At 34.5% G+C, this 20,826-nt stretch overlaps 1 protein-coding gene across 2 annotated transcripts in view; it reads left to right on the top strand.

Moving 5' to 3' along the window:
- The first annotated feature begins 363 nt into the window (after window positions 1-363).
- Window positions 364-20,826, top strand: part of LOC131155128 (piezo-type mechanosensitive ion channel homolog) — a 98,828-nt gene continuing 78,365 nt past the window's right edge. Inside the window, exons 1-5 of one of the 2 annotated variants that reach the window (XM_058108059.1) lie at window positions 364-957; window positions 3,107-3,187; window positions 10,555-10,714; window positions 10,823-10,980; window positions 20,596-20,752. In XM_058108059.1, coding sequence (XP_057964042.1) covers window positions 909-957; window positions 3,107-3,187; window positions 10,555-10,714; window positions 10,823-10,980; window positions 20,596-20,752 — 605 coding nt within the window. In that variant the 5' untranslated portion in view covers window positions 364-908. The remainder of the gene's footprint in view (window positions 958-3,106; window positions 3,188-10,554; window positions 10,715-10,822; window positions 10,981-20,595; window positions 20,753-20,826) is intronic. The other variant, XM_058108060.1, reaches the window with a different exon arrangement.

Here is a 20,826-nt window from a genome sequence, read left to right on the forward strand (position 1 = left end):
TTTATATTTTTGTATTTTTATAATTTTAATCATATTTTTAATTCTTATTTGGCTCATTCACTGAACATAAGTCCAATTAAATTCTCAATTTGCTTTAGTTTTGAAAATATTGCCACAACAAGTTGCTAATTTTTAGTTTCGAATTTTAGGTATTTTGAATTGTCTTTTAAATAATTCCTCAAGATATTTTAAACATACTGTTGCTGACGTGTGGTTTCAGTTTTGGACTTATGAATTCTCTTTTATATAATTTTTGACAGTAATATCAAATCATTCGTAAGATGTTAAGTAAACACCAACCCTTCCACTTATTTTTGATTATTAAATGTTTACATTAAATTTAAGATATATGTTTATAAAGTTATGCAAAGTTCAGGAAAACAAAAGATAAGGGAGCTTCGCAGAGTAATTGTCGGCTTTGTAAGGCCTAAGCTCAAATCTAAGGTTGCGTTTTCAATGGGTCGATGCATCAATTTTCAATCCCCAGTTGTCTTCTCGGCTTTTCCCTGAATCCAGAACAGCTTCTTCCTCTTTCTTCTACCACACACTGACTCACAGTTTGGACTAGTAGTTGCGCATGCCACGAACATATACTGCCTCGCAAATCGCATACGACAAATTTATGCTAAGATTTCGTCGTTTCTCGTCGTAATTTTGATATCCCTTTTAACCTTTTCCTGTTATTTTTCTTCACCGGTCCCTGAAGGGAAAGAAGCGCCGAAAGCTGGGTGTCGAGAAATTACCCTATCTTGCTTCTCGCTCCAATTGATTTCTATGAGAATTACCAATTTCCGCGAGCTGAGTTTTCATCTTTTTGTTGTGAATTGAAAACCCATTAACGGATTTATGGGATTCGAGAGAGAGAGATGATGAAAACGAAGTGATCGTTTCGCTGGAAAGTTCCAGTTATGGGGAATTTTATTGCTGGGCTTTTGTTGCCTCTGCTGCTTTTAAGTGGTAAGAAATGAAAATTGTGTTTTTCCTTTAATTTATTTTAGTTGCATTATTGAGATTATTTGAATTGAATTTTCGAATTGTCGAGAGCTGTTACAAGGCTCTGTGGGCATTTTGTTGATCGTGAAATTGAAATCTTTTCAGTGCGTTTTGCGTAGCATTTGAATTGAGTCGATTTTGCTTTCGCATTGCATTTCAGTCGAGTCTATGTTCTATTAATTGTGCGCCATGCATTGGCGTATTGTTAGTCATAGTTAAAATATTCTGTGTGCTTTTGCTTTGTGCATTCTTACCTTAGAAGTATTTTTTTAGTCTTTATTTAACATAAAGTTGTGCTGGCTTTATAAGGGCGTTCTTTTCATGTAAGCTTCAATCATGGTTATATAGGAGCCAAGACAATTCAGATAATCGAATATGCTTCAAGAAGTTGTACTATGGCTAGAAATTTGTGGTGTTCTTCCTGGTGCTGCTTAAAAAAGGGTTGGATGTTCTGAAGAAGATTTTCAGGACTTTTAAAAAGTTTTTATATTTTTTTGTCAGTTGGAACCTTTTTTTTTTTTGTGGGGTGGGGTGATTGGTGGGGTTTCAGATATTCTCGTATGCCCTTATGATTAAAGTTCAAGTCATAAAAAATCTCTTTAAAAATAGTAATTGTAATTTATGAAGGTTTTCAGGTGTTTCCAATTGCTTGAGTGACCTCTTCTCTGAGGAAAATGGGCAAGTAATAAACATGGCAAGCTGTTTTTTCTTTTCCCTTTAAATAATTTTCAGTAAATAAGGCCTTAGTCAAAGACAGTTTGGGTAGTCATTTAGAGCAAGTTTTGATGGTTCAATCATGAAACTGTTAAATTTATGCAGGATTTTTAATCTTTGAATTTTATACTACTATTCCTTCTTGAAGTAGTATTGTTCATGATGCATGATGTTTTAAAAATTCAGTATATGGCTTCTTTGTGCTGTATTGAGTTTGGAAATTTTATGGAAGCTAGTTTTCAGGGTTTACATAGGGATTGGAGGAACTGGCTGGTTTCATGTTTCTATTTATTTTTGTTGTTTTAGTTTTTTCTTTTCCTGGTTTGAACCAGATTTTCTTTGGGAGATATCTTTTTCTCTTCCTTGTAAATTCTTTCCCTATTATTTGAAATTTATTTTGCTATAAAAAATATAAAATGATGCATAATGTTTCACCTGCATTGGTGGCTTATACATTTGTCAATTTCTTAGAACAGTTTTATGAACTCAAATTAGCCAATGATGTCATTTGGAAGCTAATATAATTATATTTGGAGAAACCCATTCTCCAATTGTGACATCATAGCCAAATGTTATATATATATATATATATATAGTTTTTATACTGTTATTTTTTTTGATAATAATAGAAAATGCGTTAAAAAAGAAGATAAAGAGATTTCAATATAGGAGAGGGTAAGAAATCCTCGAAAGAAGGAAAAAAGGAGAGCAAAGAACAAATAAACAAACAAAAACTAAATAAGAAAACTCATCTTTACACACTTTCCATCATAACTGACAGAGCATTGTAAATTTTGCAGTTCTTGTTGGCCTTCCTTCAACTTTCCTTTTCCACCATCCACATTAGCTGCTTTTACTTGTGGACCACACATCCTCAGGCCCACCTTGTCCAGCAAATATTGAGCAGTGTCTATATCCTTCCCATTGATCTATTATTAATTCATATATAGCCATAAAGGGATGTCATGTACCTTTCTCAAGCTATGAAAGCTATGGCATGGAGAGAGATGTTAGTCTCCTACTTGGATCTCTTAGTAACTAGCAGTTCTCAGAGACCTGCCACATTTACCCAAAAGTCAAATCTATTCTCTTTATACTATTCTTAATTCATATATAGTCATAAAACTATAAAGGATCTCCTGCACCTTTCTAAACCTCTGAACACAGTGGTATGTAGTGACATGTTAGTTTCTTACATGGATCCCTCCGTAACTTGCAGCTGTCAGAGTCCTGCTCCATTTTGTGCCAATTGCATGTATATATAAGTATATATATGTATAAATATGTGTATGCATGCATTTCTTTTGTGTGAGCATGCATACATAGGCATGCGTGTGCATGTAGATTTGCATGTTTTGACACTAATTTTTTTTTTTGGTCTGTTCTCTCTTTCTTGCAGCTGCTTTACTCAATTGGAGTTTAATCTCTCTTGTTGATTTGATAGCATTTCTGTTTATTCAGTCAGTGGCACCAAAACCTGGTAAGCTGTTTTATGTTTATAGTTTGGGATTCCTGTAGTTCAACAATAATCAACATAAATGAGTATGTGCTGCCATGTGAACATATACTTCTCATTGTTACACAATGAGCTTTGAGGGACTGGTTCTTTTATTTGCAAAGAAATGTAGCTCATGAATGATGTGCATGCATGCCCACTTCTATGCCTAAATTATGTGTGTGATGATTTTTATTGTTATGTTTTGTTCCTTTCCATTGGGAAAATATAAAAAGAGCTAAGAGCATGTTGATTTTACTAGTTTTTACTTGGCATAAGAAAGGCATAACTAATGATAGAGAAAACTAATCATGATACTTTTGGATATGGAAGGATCAGTTCTAAAATATATCTGTCCATTTCTCCTCTTCCCTTTAATTTCTCTTTTTTCTTTGTTTTTTTGTTTTTTTTTTTGTGGGTGAGAAACAAAACAATGATTAGAGATGAGAGAAAAGGTCTTTAGAAAATGCTAACACCCTAGCGAACCGTGTATTGGTATGAACATTCCAAAATGTGGGACATTTTTTACCTGAATTGCTAAATCTAACGATTCAAAGTTTTAATTTAATATTTTTCACATAACATAACTTTTTATTAGTTAAAAAGATATTTTATTGAAGAAAAGAGAAAAATATAAAAAATGAACATAAGAAATCCTCCTTATAAAATAAAGGATCTAAAGGAAATAAAAATTGAAGTAGTTTTTGCTTGCCAGTCATGTTATAGGTGTGAAATGGATAATCCTCTCAAGAAACCACTACCAAAAGCCCACAGTGAGGCAGAATACTATCCCAAAGTATAGGTGTGGATGTCTTCTTTCCTGTGAAGACACATGCATCCCACTCCAACCAAATCCCCCACAGAACAGCAAAAAGCCCACATCTCATTAATGTTGAACCATATCTATTTCTCCCAATCCAGAAAAAAGGGATACCCGTAAATCCTCGAACTGCCCCAGATACACCCAATTCTCTTCACACCCTCCATGAAAAGGAGCAATGAAGAAACAAGCGATAAACAAATTCTGAACTGTCAAAACATAAACAACATATGACCAGAGATAAAGCCTTAAAAGGCCTCCTAGTCTGCAACAGATTGTTACTTTTAACTCTATTGAGAACTACTAACCAATAAAATCCTTAATCTAGAGGGGACTTTGGCCTTCTAAATTATGTAATAAAGTAGGAAAGAGATGTTTTTATGTGTCGAATGCTTAATAAAGGATTTGCAAGAATACTCCCCCAAAGAATCAAAGACCCACAATTGATTATCCATTAAGAAGAAGGACAACTACCCTCCAAATAAACATAATAAGGATGTAAGCACCAACACCTTCCTATCATTAAGAGATCTATGAAAATGAAAGTTCTAATAGGAATATTACCCAATTGAGTAGGAGGAGGAGGAAATAAGTTCATTGTGCAAAGTGAACAACCTATATAAACAAGGAAAAGAAGTATAGAGTTTTGAATCACCTCTCCAAATGTCTTCCTAAAACCGAATCTAGAATCCATTACCCACAACAAATTTAGTATCAGCCTATCGGGGATAAAAAAGGGGATATATGTGTGAAATACGCTTCCAAAGGGCTCTCTACATACCACTTATTTTCTTGCAAGTCAAATTTACTTTTTAGTAACTTTGTGCCAAATTGTATATGTTATTTTTCTTTATTATACTCCCTAAAAAGCTTTAGTGATTATCACAAGGTGATGATTATATGGTCCATTAGATCTTATATTATTGTTTGTTAATTCTGCGTGGGTGAGTATGTTGACAAGACCCTAGGATTTTGTCGTTGGGAAATCAAGGAAATTGACAAGATGGAAAATAGGAAGAGAAAATAGGTTTTCACTTTGAGGAGATTCGCCTCCAAATTTGCCAAAGGCTTTGAATTATATTATTGCTTGAATAAAAAATCCCAAGGGTTATATACATACATACATACACACACACACACACACATATATATATATATATATATATATATATATGTATGTATGTATGTATAGGGTAGGGAATCCTACTCCTAGGAGTGCACAACAAGAACAATAGCAACAGGCCTTAAGTCTCACTAGGTGGGGTCAGCAGTCAATTACATGAATCCTTTTTTGTCAATTCACCCGATTGAGAGCATTTTCCTCCTTTAGAGTAAGAGCTATTAAATCCTTCCTCACTACCTTGTTCCTAGTTATTTTAGGTTTACTCCTACCTCTTTGAATACTGAAAAAATTAACTAACTCACTCCTCCTCACAGGTGCACTAATAGGCATGCGTTTCAAATTCTCAAATCATCTAATTTGTCCCTCCTTTATCTTGTCTTTGATTGGTGCTATGCCTAGTTTATTGCGTATATGTTTGTTCCTTAATTTATTTTTTAATGTTTTACCACTTATCCACCTTAATATTTACATTTCGCAACTCTTAGTTGTTGTACATGTTATTTCAAGTTGCCCAACATTTTGATTCGTAAAGCATTATTGGACTTATAGACATCTTATAGAACTTTCATTTAATTTTAAGGTGTCCTATGATTACACAAAACGCCTGATGCACTACTCCATTTTACCCAACCTGCTTTTACTTAATGTATTACATCCTCTTCAATTTCCCCTTCTGTTTGCATAGTAGATCCAAGATATTAAAATATTCTAGTGCTATTAATTTCTTGATTATTAAGTTTAATCTTCTCTTTAATACTCCCCTTTACACTACTGAAATTACATTTCATATATTCTGTCTCATCCTAAAACCTTCAGACTCTAAACTGTTCTCCAGAGTTCTAGCTTAGATTTCACACCACTCCTACTTTCATCAATGAAGACAATATCATTTGCAAACAACATACATCAAGGGATTTCATTTTGTATACTTCTGGAGAGTTTATCAATCACTGAACCAAAAAGATTAAGGACTCAAAGTAGAGCTTTGATATAGGCATATTGTGATTGGAAATTCTTTGGATTCCCCTCTTACACTCCTAATGCTAGTCATTACTGTATAATACATATCCTTACCGACCTCGATGTATCTACTGCAGACTCTCTTCTTTCTGGAACCTACCAAAAAACTTCCTTAGGTACTCTATCATAGGCTTTCTCTAGGTCAATAAATACCATATGCAAGTCCCTTTTTTTTTTTTCCTAAACTTTTCCATTAATCTTCTTAAAAGAAAAATAGTTTTTGTTGTTGATCTCCCTGGCATAAAACAAAATTGATTCTCTGAAACTTTCATTTCTAATCTTATTCTTTATTCAGTTACCCTTTCCCATAGTTTCATCGTATGAATCATAATCTTAATTCTGCGATAGTTATTACAATTTTGAATATCACCTTTTGTTTTTGTATAAAGGAATTAATGTGCTTTTCCTCCATTCTTCCTGCATTTTCTTGGTTTTTATATTAGCGTTGAATAGATTAGTTAACCATATATTTCCTTTATCCTCAAAACATTTCCAAACTTCAATTGGTATGTTATCTGATCCTATAGATTTCTCACTTTTCATTTTTTTAAAGCCATCTTAACTTCAAGGACTAATTTTGCGAATAAATCTCCTATTTTTAGTCTTTTCTTCATTTGTCACTTTCAAGCTTAAGCTTTCAATTTGGTTTTCACCAAACAACTTATTACAGTATCTTAACATTTTTTTTGTCTTCTTTTTTGATTAAAACATTATAATTCTCGTTCTTTGTACATTTTATATTACCTAAATCATTGCATTTTTTTTTTCTCTAGCTCTAACAAGTTTATAAATGTCTCTTTCTCCTTTGGTATCTAGTCTAGTAGATAAACTATCATAAGTTTTATGTTTAGCTTCACTAATGACCTTTTTTCCATTTTTTCTTCCCTCTTTACACTTTTCAAGATTTTCTATATTTCTACAACTTTGCCATGTTTTATACCAGTTTCTTTTTGTCTTTATGGCTTTCTGGACATCTTGATTCCAACACCTACTTTCTTTACCGCCCAAGTATTAACCTCTAGATTCACCTAAGACCTCTTTTTCTATCTTATGATAGAGTTAGCCATTCTATTCCATATAGTATTCCTATCTACCTTATCCCCCATTGCCTAATCACTCTCTTTAGTCATTTTATCTTTGAATTTTACTACACCCTTCAAGCTCCACCACCTAATCCTCTTGCATTGATCTATGTTGCTATTTCTCTTCCATTTTTTAGTGTATATATATATATATATATATATTAACACCCACACCCACCCACACACACACACACACACACACCCACTATATCCAATATTAGGATTCTATGTTGTGTAGTCAAGCTTTTACCTAGGATAACTATACAAATCTTTTCATGATAGATGATCCCCATCCCCAGTTAAGAAGAAATCTATTTAGCTTTTATTTTGCCCACTCTTGAAAGTTATTAGATGTTCTTCTCTTTTTAGAAAGTAGGTATTCAATATAACGAATCATAGGACATGGAAAAATCTAAAATTGTATCACCAACCTCATTTTTATCTCCATATCCATGACCTACATGTATCCTCTCATAACCTATATTGTCCTTTCCGATGTGTTCATTCAAATCAGCTCTTATAAATGTCTTTTCAGACGTTGGTATCCCTTGTATAATACTATCCATATCTTCCCGAAATTGTAAGGTTTTCTGCGAAGCCTATTTGGGGAGCATATGCACTAATGACATTTACCATCTCTAGGCCTAGAGCTATCTTGATTTTTATGATCCTATCCCCTAATCTTTTAACATCTACTTCATTATCTTTTAAGTATTTGTTTGCAATGATTCTCACCCCGTTTTTATGTTTATTTTTTTTTAGTGCACTAAAGTTTAAATCCTGATTTCTCAATTTCTCTAGTTTTTCCCCTACCAATTTCGTCTCTTGAAGGCAGATTAAGTTAATTTTCCCTACTCCTAGGAGGAGTGTAAAAACATTAAATATAAATACGATTTCAAGTCCTTAACGGACTCAAACAACTACTCCTAAAATAAGAAGGAAAATAAGAAAAAGTAAACATGACATTAAATAGAAATCTTAATTGATTTGGGAATCTTGACATTCTTGCCTCCTCAAATAAGCCTTTTCCTGAAGGCTGAGCAGCAAAAGATTTTGGGAATCTCTTGTCCCAGGATTGATAAGTTTCCCAAGTTGCTTTTTCAGCTTGTAAGCGAGACTTAGGGAACTAAAATTTCTATGATGTCTTGACTTCTACGTTTGACCCTTTGGCATTCAGAATTGATTGTAGCTGCACTTAAACCTCACTGGTAGATGCAATATTAGGCAATTGTGCTGCACAGTAACTCTTCTCCTAACTTATTCTTGAGGAAAGAGACATGGAAAACTGGATGTACCTTAGAACCTGATGGTGAGTGAAGACAATAAGCAATAGGGCCTATATGTTCCAGGATCTTATAAGGCCCATAGAATTGAGGAGACAACTTCATTGAAGAACGAACAGTCATAGATATCTGTCTATAGGGCTGTACCCTAAGAAAAACCCAATCTCCCTTGAGAAATCCATTTCACTACGATGCTTATTAGCTTGCTGTTTCATACGAGCTTGACCAGTAACAAGATTTTTCTTAAGGAGCTTTAACACATTGTCTCAATCATTTAATTCCTCGTTGACTTGATTAATTTTGAAGGATCCAATTGAATATCTAGTCAGGACAGGTGGAGCTTGACCATAAGCAGCCTCGAATGGAGTCATCCTGATGGAGGAATGATTAGTGGTATTGTGTACCACCATTCTGCCCATGGAAGACATTGCATAGTCCTTCAGTTTGTCATTAGCAAAGCAACGAAGATGAGTCTTCAAGCGCTTGTTAACAACTTTAGTCTGCCCATCTAATTGCGGATGATAAGTGGTACTTATATTGAATTGTGTTCCTTGCAAACTGAAAAGCTCCTTCCAGAAGTTGTTGTTAACTTCGTAGAGAGACTCTATCATGGTCATTGATGATAGACTGAGAAATTCCTGGCAACTTGACAATGTTCTCAACAAAAGTACGAGCAACACTTGTAGCGTTATAAGGGTGAGCTGTAGTACAAAAATGAGCATATTTTGTGAGATGATCCAATGCTGAATTTGACCCTTCTTCTTCCTTTGCTTCCAATGCTGCAAATCAAATGGGTTCCCTATATGTGATGTGTTGTTTGGTGATTATTGTCTCAGCGTGGTTGTTTAAAGAAGAGAGTCTTTTTGGATGTGTTAACTGGTGAAGCTTGGGGGTCAGCTGGCGTTTTGGAAGAGGTGTTGATTTATGAATGATGAATGAAAATTGGGAAGGGTTTCGTGTTGCTGGTGCTAGGGCACTGTTTGTTCGTCAATGGCTGAGGAGAGTGGTGGCAGCGGCACTGGGATGCTGGGAAGCAAATGGTGACCGGTAACTATGAATAGTGGCTGTGGTGAAGCTGTGATGGTGGATCAAGATCATAGTTTGTTACCAAGTTGATGCAGCACCGACTGGCACAATAGAACGATGCTGGAAAGTAAGAGAAAATAATAGGAAATAAATCAGAAATTAAAAAAGGGGGGGGGGGGGGAGAGGAGAGAGAGAAAGAGAGGGAGAGTAAAAACTTAATTTAGGGCATAATGCTCTATATTTCTATCTGCCTCTTTTGGTTCCATATCAAGCCTTTATATAGGTTAAGAATGACTCTTATTATATTTCTGCATCATGTCTTGTAAGGGCAGTTTTTTATCAAGCGCCTATTGAATAATTGTTCCATGATGATTTCAGTTTTCAGGGAATTCTTGGCTTTCAATAGTGATCTGCCATGATTGTTGATACTTCATGGACCTAATCTCATTTCTTCTGTTGCTTTTGTTCTTATGTTGGGTTATGGTTTGCAAGAAAGATACTTTTCTATTTTAAGTTAAGTAATATATTTTTTCCATTCCTACATAATGAATCACTAAAGTTTAAGCCAGCAATCTTCATCAATATTTTTTTTTATTTCGGTACTTAGTGATATTAGCTTTGCCGAAGGCTTGAGTTTTGTTTCTTTTCACTCTCCTTGTTTTCTGGCATAGTCACAGAATATGGTTTTCAGAAACTGCTATTCTAAATGCCAAACTTAGATATAGCTATTCATTTGTTGGTTCAAATCATTTTTTTTCTTTTTGCCCAAATTTTTTAGAATGTTTGCTCAAATTTCTAGCTGCAATTCATTGTTTAATTGTTAACATTTAAGTCTTAAATTTGTTTTAGAAGCATAACTACCATGATCACAATGGTCTGATGCTTCTCTTTTCAGTATTGAGTATTTGGAATGGCAAATTTGTTTTATTGAGTATTTGGGATGGGCAAATTTGTTTCTTAATAGCGCTAAGCCACTAACCTATTTTTATGTTCTGTAGGATTTCATTTCCGGAACCGCCCTTTGTTATTGTGGTTTGTTATTATATTTTCCCTACTTGCTATTCTTTCGCAAGTGACTTTTCTTATCATATGGGCTGTGGAGGGGAGTAGCTGGAATATAGCAGATGCTTGGTGGACAAAGTTAATTGGGTTCATGAGGTGAGAATTGATGTTTATTCATGTTTACATCATTATTATTCACAAATTACTTCTGGATATCTGAAAAATTTCCCTCTTGTGCATACTAATGCGGGCATGTTTTTACAGGGTCCAATCTTGGAGATCTCCCCTAGTTATTTATTTCTTGGTTGCACAACTGTTAGCATTTTTAGTTGCTTCTGTTGAAATCTATGCGATCAAAGTTGGGCTGGTTTCAGGGCGAGATGTATGCTGGGGGCATTTTTCTGTATCTGTTGAACATTTAGGTTTGTTCTTAATCATCAAGTGCAACTCTTATTTATTCAAGTTATTTTTGGGCATGTACATTTTCTTTTTTACTCCTTTCTCCATTTAGTGACCTTTCTTGTCCAATTATAAAATTTTTTTGGCTTGTTTAGTTAATGTGACGGCTTAACTGAAAATCTCTAGTGGCACTTATATATTTAAGGCATGATGTTTGAGATGCTTTTAAATTAGAAAATATTTTTTTTTTTTTGGGAAATTAGACTCATGAAAAAATTATAATGTGATGATAGTCCATTTTTAATAATAGAAATATAAGTTCTTTAAAAATTGAAAAAACTTCGGATTTTCCAAAATGAAACATACCATATTTCTGAATGTTTGTATGGATTTTAAATTTGTCACGTTACCATTTCTCGTGTAACTATGTTATGTTCTTCGACAATGTAAATGTATTATATGTATATATATATTGATAATAAAAGAAGCAATAATTGGCAGAAAGAAGAGAAGGTACATCGTGCAAGGACAAGGAGCCCATCAAATAAAAGAAAAATGAAAAAAAAGAAGAAGAAAGAAAGCAAAAAACTTAAGATTGTGAAATAAAACTAGACTAATTTATCAAGGAAACCCCTTTTCAAATCCTTTCCATCATAATTTATCAAGCTCTTCAAATTTGATAACTATTTGTATTATACATATATATAGTTCTTTTTTTTTGTTTGGGGTGGTGGGGTTGTGTATAAAAGACATCTTTATTGTTGTGTAGGTCTAGTCATTTTTTATAAGGGTAAGGTTGTACAAGTCGTTTTTCATATTTAATAATATCCTATTAAATATAGAAACAATAAAAAGAGAGAAGCTTGATTAAGCTTGCAATAATATTGCTAAACTTTAACTTGATTCATGAAACTATTCAACTAGCTCAAACTCGATTTGTCCTTGAGTACAATTGAGAGCTAATTTGTGCTATGGAATGAGCTGAGCTTGAGTAGGTTGTGAGTCGGCTTGACTTACAGGGCCAAGGACTAAAAAATTTCAATTTTGATTAAAAGTTTAAGGGTCTCAATTTATGGAAGTTTTGATGGCAATTTGTGTTTCGGATTAAAGAAGCACCAGAAACTTATAAATCATGAAAATTAGTCATGAGAATGTAGGAAATATTAAAATTGATGATTGTTGTTAAGAAGTGTTTTGTGAACTGGAAAACCTAATCACTGTGATATATCTCCCTCCCTTTTTATTATGTGTCATGTACATCAATGACCATCGTACCCTTGCTAACTTATTCTCATGGTCTTAGATTTCCACGAAATTGTTGAAATTTCCACTTTCCACCACCCCTGAAATCAAAATGGTAGTCAATTTCTGTTTGACAAAATTTTCATTAAAATTTTCACGAATCTTTCTAAATTTATCAAAATCTCAAAATTTCAGTGAAATTTGTTGAGGTTTTAACTACAAAATGACATTTCCTAGAAATTCAAAACTTGAATTTAAATTTCTCTCTTAATTTATCTTTTTTAATTGAAACTAAAGATCAGTACAAGAAGGTTATGAATTATAGCTTTCAGCCTTTTGAAATTATATGAAAAATTAATCTTAGATATTAGCTACAATATTTTATTATACCACCAAAATATATGGATTTTTATAATAATTGTAATTAATTCATTTTTGAGTTTCATTTAAATTATGAATATGTTTAATATGATTATTACATTACAGTTACTGCAGCTTATACACGACATACTTGTCCTTGATTTGTTTTATTTATAATATTCTAGTCTAAAATCTAAATCTTGCATAATTTCAATCATTTTTTAAAATTGAAATTGACATCACATTGAAATTTCAATTGAAAAATTCCATACATTTGAAGCCTTGAAATTCTAATCGAAATCAAAATTTAGGACCTTGCTTATGGTTAACTAATACACAGCACTACAGCAGTAATGCTAAATGTATGAGTAACTCTCCCTCTTAAGATGGAGCTTAAATATTTTTGTACATTTGAAATAAATTAAAGATTGAATGAGGAAAATACAGCTCTTAGGGCCAGATACAATGATAGCCTCCTCTTCCTCCATTTATGATATATGCTCAGTACATGACAATGACTATATTACCCTTAGTAACTCATGCACACTAACACTTGCTAGCACAGCAATAGCACACCGCAGTAACACTAAAAAATCTATGTTAACCAGTAACAGTTTCTATTCTTCAAGTCATGGTTATGCTAGATGTAGAAGTCTTCCAAGAATTGGGGGCCTTTAGGGAACATGCATGGTCTTTAATTTCCATGAATTTGTTGACATTTCTGTTGAATTTCCAATTTCCAGGTCCCTCAGAATTGAACTGGTGGTTAATTTTTGTCTTATAGAATCTCAATTGAAAATTCCACAAATTGTTTGAAATCTTGAAATTCTGGTGAAATTTGTTGAAAATTTGACTATAAATAAAATAAAAAATTTCCTTGAAATTAAAGCTTGTGATTCAAAACCCAAATTGAAATTCCTCTCTTAATTAATCTTCTCTTCTTCTTTTCTTTTCCTCTTCTCATCTTCTCATCTTCTCATCTTCTCTGCCCTATCTGTAACTTTACAACATGGTATCATATTGTTAATCTCACCTGAATCTGATTTATCTGAGCTGTTTTTTAGACATGTTTTTTGTCCCCCCGCCAATCTTCCCCTAATTAGTTCTCAAGTCTGATTTTCTGGTTGGTTTGAGAGTCTCTTAGGGCCACTTTTCATTTTGGTTTTTGGCTGTGCAGCATCCTTGGTAGGATGCTGCATATGCTTCTTGTATTGTGCTGATATGAAGCAATTATACTCTGTTTTGGGTTTGCTGTTGGTGCTGTTCTGCTGTTCACTGGCTGGTTGTGGCATGATGATGCTGTTTTAATGCTGTGTGTTCTTGATGCTTGCTTGCAATCTTGTATCAGTTGCTGATTGTTTTTGTTGGTGTTCAGTAACTCTATTCCTTCTTCTTGCCTGCATTTGCTTCTAGTAACTGCCAGCAATGATGCCTGCAGCTTCTGGGCTGCCATGTTGTTTAATAGGTGCTTGTTTGATCTGCCTTCTTCTGCTAGGCGAGTTATTCCTTGTGGGATTGTTACTCCAGTTTTGTGGTTAGAGTGACCTCTTGAAGTTTTGGATCATTGAAGTTCTCAAGTGCTGCTTTGTGCCTTTGTGTGCTGCCTAATACTGCTTAGTTGATGTGTTATTCAATCCCGATATTGGTGTGCACTGATTGTAGTGTATAGGGGGTGGTTTTGGTGGCTTCAACAGAGAGCTTCAGCTGATACTGTAAACATAGATATCACGGCCATCAAATTGGTTGGATCCTCCAACTACCCATTGTGGTCTCATGTATATTAATGCAGAAAGGTGGTCTCGTGTATTTTAGTTGCTTGTGTGGTTGTGGAATAGCTTGGAGCCTTGGATCGAAATGAATGTGATTTTTCATAAAACAGCCAACGCTGTATGGATGATCTTTGTGGAGATTCTCACAAGATAAAAATCAAACCTGTGTTTTGACCTATATGAGAAATCTTTCAAATATGACCACGAAGGTAGGTCTTTTAGTGATTACTATAGCACTTTGAAGAGTTTGTGGAAAGAACTCAACATCAATCAAATAGTGGAATAGCATGGGGCCAGGAATTGCTGTACATGTGATGTTTTATAGAACAGCCAAGGCCATGTGGATGATCTTTATGAAAGCTTCTAACAAGATATAAATCAAACTCCTTTTTTTTGACCTTTATGAGAAAATTTTCAAATATGACCAAGAAGGGATTTCTTTGTCTTTCAGTGAGTACTATAGCACTTTGAAGGGTATATGGGGGGAACTCAATGCCTATCAAAAGTTTGCTGCGACATTAAGATGTTTAAGGGGCCGAGGGCAGAGTTTTTCATTTCCAAGTTTTTGTCTGGCTGAGTATTGAGTTTCAACCCATCTACGATTAGTGAATGCATACTATCCATGAATGAAGTATATGCTAGAATCCAATGCATCACCAAAACAGCTCTTAGTCTTCTTCTGAAGCTTCTCCATGATAGCCATGGTTAGCACTACCTCTAGTGGTAAGGGAAGTGTTGAGGACAAGCATGGGGTTCGAAAGTGGTCCTGTCAAAGGTAGTGGATCAAGATGAGGATTTCATCGTGGCTTTTGCATTTGCACACACTGTGGTAAGGAAAACCATTCTTGATTGTTGTTGTGATCTCCATAGAAATCTTCTTGGGCCAATAAGTCTCTTGCCGAGTGTGATTCCATTGTTGAAACTTTTGCACTTGGCCACTGCACTGGGGAGTTGAGTACAGCATCTCTTGTGTCATGATAGGAGTATAATAATCTAGTTCACATGGTTTAACATCTCCAAATTCAGTCTTCTGCATCTATTGGGATTGTGGCCCATTTAGATAGAGCCAAGCTTCTTGCTTCTTTATCCTCTTCGCTCTAGGTTGTTGATTATAGTGCCTCCCATATGGCTAGTGATCCTAATTTATTTTGGTCTTCTAAAGCCATTGCTTTACACCATAAAGTTGCTCTTGCTCATGATTTACTTACAAGGATTTCTAGTTGTGGCAATATTCTTTCATTTCTTTCTATGCCTTTTTCCTGTGTTATGCCTAAATTTCCTTTGAACTTGTTAATAGTTAGTCAATTAACTAAATCTTATAGTTGTTCTGTGACTCTTCCTTCTCATTCTGTTATTCAAGATGAAGAAGAGGATTGGTGGAAGGCTTGACAAGGATGGCTTGTACTTTTGGTGGTGGTAGCTGCTTCCTCAATTTGTACTAATGACGTTTTCTCATCATTAGTGGTATGCTCGTTTGGGTCATCCGTCACTTCAAAACTTTTAAGAAGTTTTTCCCATTCAAGATTGTTATGCTTTGAGTTGGAAAGGCATGTTAGGACATCTTTTCCTTCTAGAATCGAGTCTCATAGTAAATCATTATTTTCTCTTATTCATTCAATTAGGGTTCATTAGAGTCAATATTTTGGCTAGTTAATAATATTTTGTGTTCCTGTGTATAGGATTTTTTGTGTATAACATGGATCAATTTGTTAAAAGACAGATCCATATTTGAATATGTATACTCAATTCTGCAAGGAAATAAAAAACCCAGTTTGGTATTGATATTTAAAATTTTCAATCTGACAATGCACTTGAATTTGTTTGCGAGCTTGAGTCTTTTTTCTTGTCCAAAAGGATTTGTTAGAGCTTGATATACATTGTTCGCCCAGAACCTAATAGCTTAAGCTTTTAGGTAAAGTGGTATTCTAACATGGTATCAGAGCTAGTTACGAGGAAGTCTTGGGTTCTAGTCTTGTTGCCCACGTTAATTGTGTGGTGTTTAAAAAATTATTGCATTCCCTGTAATAGGTGTTATTTATTGTGTGTTTATCTCTACACGTGCTATTGGGTTGCACGTGTGGGGGAGTGTTCAAGCTTGATATACGTTGTTGGCCCCCAATCTAATAGCTTAAGCTTTTAGGTCAAGTGGTAATCTAATAGGATTATTCATCAAACATCATGTATACCTGCCCTTGAGCAAAATGGAGTAGCTGGAAGAAAAAAATTGTTATTTACTTGACATAGCACGGTCTCTAATCCTTCATATGCATGCTTCTAAAGCCTCTATTTTGTGTGGATGCCCTCTAGTGTTCTAAGAGGACAATTTCCCTTCATATCCTGTACCTAGAAACATCCATTTTCTTTGTTGTGCCTTGTGTCTTTAGGTGCACATGTTTTGTTCATGTTCCACAATGGTTCATGCCAAGTTTCTCCTCATGCTGTTAAATGTTTCTTTATTGGGTACTTGACAACTCAGAAAGGTTATAGATGTTATGATCCCTACATTTGCAATAAATATATTAGTGCAAATGTCACCTTTTATGAGGGGACACCTTATTTCTCTAGTGCAGGGTCCTCCGTGGATGAATTTATTTTGAGTCTGTCAATGATTTATGATCCCTCCTTGTTTGTTGATCTTCCAATTCCTGCCATTATCCCCCTCCATAAATCTTCTACTCTTCCAAATCCAGCAGGTAATGGCCTAGAAAACAATTGAAGGTTTATGAATGACGGAAAGCAAGCACATAGACATCCATACCACCATGCAGCCACCCTTTCTGCCCATAACTGTTTAAAATGCTGGTTTTAGAGATCCATCTGTGTGACTTGGATTTGCCTATTACTCGGAAAAAGATACTTATGCTATTGGTTATTAGTTTTCAAAATTTCACCTTCCTAGTTCTATTTGTTCTTCTGCCTTGTCTATTTCCTCTCTTCCTATCCCTTCCTCACATGTCGAAGCGCTTGCTAACCCTAGGTGGAAGCATGCAATGGATCTCGAAATGGATGCCTTGACAAAGGATGTGGGACTTTGTGGATTTTCCTTCTTGTAAGGACTTGGTTAGGTGTCGTTGGGTCTACACCATCAAGTTCTATTGGACGGCTTAAGGCTTGATTGGTTGCTGAGGGGTACACCAAACATATCGTATTTATTATTTTGAGATCTACTCTCATGTTACTCAACTAAATTCTGTTTGTCTATTGATCTCGTTGGCAGTTAATTTTAATTGGCCCTTATAGTAGTTGGATGTGAAGAATGCCTTCTTGTATGGAGACTTGTCAGAAGAGGTATGTATGGAGCAACCCCCTAGGTATGTTGCTTAAGGGGAGGATGATAAATTATGTAGGTTTCATAAGGCCATTCATGGTCTTAAGTAGTCTCCTCGAGCTTAGTTTGACAAATTTTTAGTGCGGTCGTCTTTGCATTTGGCTTTATCTAGTGCTACTTAGATAATTCAATTTTTGTTTGCAGAAAGGAGACCAGCTGGTATTTCTAGTAGTTTATGTTGATGATATCATCATTAATGGCAGTTGGAGCGGGATTGCAGATGTTAAGTAGTGGCTTCAAGTGAAATTGAAATCATGGAGTTGGGTACTTTGGGTTACTTTCTTGGTATTGAGATTGTACAATGCAGGAAAGGGTTGAATCTATCTTAATGAAAATATACATTGGACTTGCTGAGCGAGATTGGTTTGTTCGGAACTAGACCATACTACTATGGATCTTGACGTGAAGTTGTCTAGGGATGTTGAATTGGACTCTGATAACAAACATCGATATACTGATCTGCTTGATTTAATGACTGTCACTAGATTTGACATATCTTTTGCAATGGTGGTCACGAGTCACTTTATGGAAAATCCTAAACAGCTACATTCTGATGCTGTTTGTTGCATTTTGCAGTATCTCAAAGGCTCTCCAGGCAATGGTTTGCCGTATAAAATGTAATAAAGATTGTGAGATAATGGGACACTTTGGTGCAGATTGGGCTGGCTCTTGATGATCAGAGGTCAATTACTAGATACTTTACATTTATAGGAGGTAGTTTTGTTACTTGCCATAGCAAGAAACAAACTATTGTAGAAAGATCTAGAGCTGAAGCAAAATATCAAGGGCTCATACTGTGGTGAGCTTATGTAGAGCTGTATTTGATTTGAGCTTAGTTGATATAGTGGGATACTCGGACTTGACTCAACTCAAAAATATTAAGCTCGAAACCTGATTGGAACTTGATTGATCACAAAATTGTTAAACTCAAACTTGACTTGGTTGCAAGTTCTCAAAACACACGCTCTAATTGATTATAAATAAATATTAACTACATTTATAAAATATATATATATAATGTGTATATATATATATATATATTAAATTTATACATACAATATATTATATGATTTATAAAATATAAAAAATAATAAAAATAAAAAAGCTCGATTAGGTTCGCGAGTAGTACTACAGAGCTCAATTTTGGCTTTCTTTTTAAAGGTACTCGAGTAAGTCGAACTCGAGTAGAATCGGGGCGAGACGAGTTAAAGTGTGAGTCAATTTCGAGTAGCTCGCAAGTAAGCTTAACTCATTCACACCCCTAAGCTTATGTGGCTGAAGTCCCTTATGTTAGAGATGGGATTCTTGGTAGCAAAGCCAGTATATATTTTTTGTGATAATCAAGCTGACATTTATATTTCTAACAATTCATACTTCATGAGAGGACCAAGCACACTGAAGTTGGTTGTCATTTTATGAGGAATGCCATGTTGAAGAAGGTTGTGAGGACTTCGTTTGTGAAATATGCGGATTGATTATTTGATGGTTTTGCAAAAGCCTTTATTTGAGCCTGCCTTGTTTAATGTTTGTAATAAGCTTGAGTTAGGTGATATTTATACACCTCGAGCTTGAGGAGTATTATAAGGAAATATGTTATTTTTGTAATTAGGCTATGAAGGGTTGTTTTTTTGTTCTTAAGTCTCTTTTATTCTAATTTATATATAAGAGGGCATGTGTGGAACTGTATGTAAGACTGTAGGGGATTGCTGCCTCTTTTTTTCTTTCTTTCTTATTTCTTCCTCTCACTCTCTTTTTCTTTTTTCCTCCTTTTCTCTTCTTCTTTGCTCCATCTTGAACTTTACAACAAAATGAAATTAGAAGCATACTGCAATAAGGCAAGCTTAAACTAATAATCCGCAGTGACTAGACTAATGAAAGGTCCCAAGTAGGTTCACATCAAATTTGAACTCTATTTCTTGAACTATGTGATCTCTAAACTTGCTTTTTATTGAGCCTCCAGTTGTTCTTGAGCCTCTAGTATATTCTCCGGGGAGAAAGCCTCTTATTTCAGTTATATCTGTAAATATATAATAAAAATATTTGTTATGTTATCAGTTCCTGTGCTGTTTTTGTTTTTGTTTTTGGTTTTTTAAATAAATTTTGAAACTATGAAACATGTAATGCAATCAACAGGACCGTTCCATAATTTCTTGTTTCTTTCTTGAACTGTTCATTTGTCTCTCCTCGGGAAGAAAGCAATTGGAATGTGTTTTACTGGATCATTAGTGGTTGTGGAGCTATGCTCACTTGTTAAATGAAGTGGGTGAGCTTTGTAACATTATTTTCTTTGATTAAATAGATGTTTATATCAGTAAAAAGGGATGCATAGTTGGTGATGAGAGGAACTTTAATTTTTGGAATATTTTGTTGGGGATAATGCCTTTTTGAAGGCTTAATTAGAATCTGATTAGAATCTTTCATAGGTTCTGCCTTGACAGTTGACTCTCTGTGTTTGTTGTATTCATTCTTTTCCTTTTGCTGGTTACCTCTGTCATTTCCTCTATCATTTCTTAAAAATAGTTTTATTTTGACAAATGGAACCATAGCTTTTCAAACACAATCTATGTGCAGTTTTAAATAATTTTTTTAGATCTTCAAAAACAGAAAAACAAGGAGGCTAAACTACATTGGCCATAGTAGCATTGCTCATCTGGATCTGGGAACATCATATCTATTTGAATAGAGTTTTGGGGTCTATAACCATTTTACTTCCTAATCTCAAACACATGCAGCTTAAATTGTTTCCTCCTAATTGAATTCTTCTTATTTTTAGCAGATTATCCTAAAATATTTTTTTATTATATTTTCTGTTTGATGTTTATCAGTTTTTGATATAGTATAGTTGATTTTGAAACCCATGCTTATTCAAGTAGAACGTGATTTGGATTTCTAATTGTGAATTGATTTCGGATTGTTTCTTCCGTTTTGCTATGTGGAAGGTTCTCATCTTAGGGTTGTATTGTGCTTGCTGTTGCCTGCCATTCAATTGGTTGTGGGAATTAGCAATCCCTCATGGACGTCTCTTCCATTCTTTATTGGTAGCTGTGTTGGCCTTGTTGACTGGTCTCTAACCAGCAATTTTCTAGGCCTTTTCAGGTGACTTTTTTGTCATACACTATTTTTACTGGCCTGTACTGTTGGACTTCCATGATATGTTTTATCAAATTCCT

This window comes from Malania oleifera, chromosome 5 (assembly GCF_029873635.1).
Source record: "Malania oleifera isolate guangnan ecotype guangnan chromosome 5, ASM2987363v1, whole genome shotgun sequence".
NCBI classification, from domain to species: Eukaryota; Viridiplantae; Streptophyta; class Magnoliopsida; order Santalales; family Ximeniaceae; genus Malania; species Malania oleifera.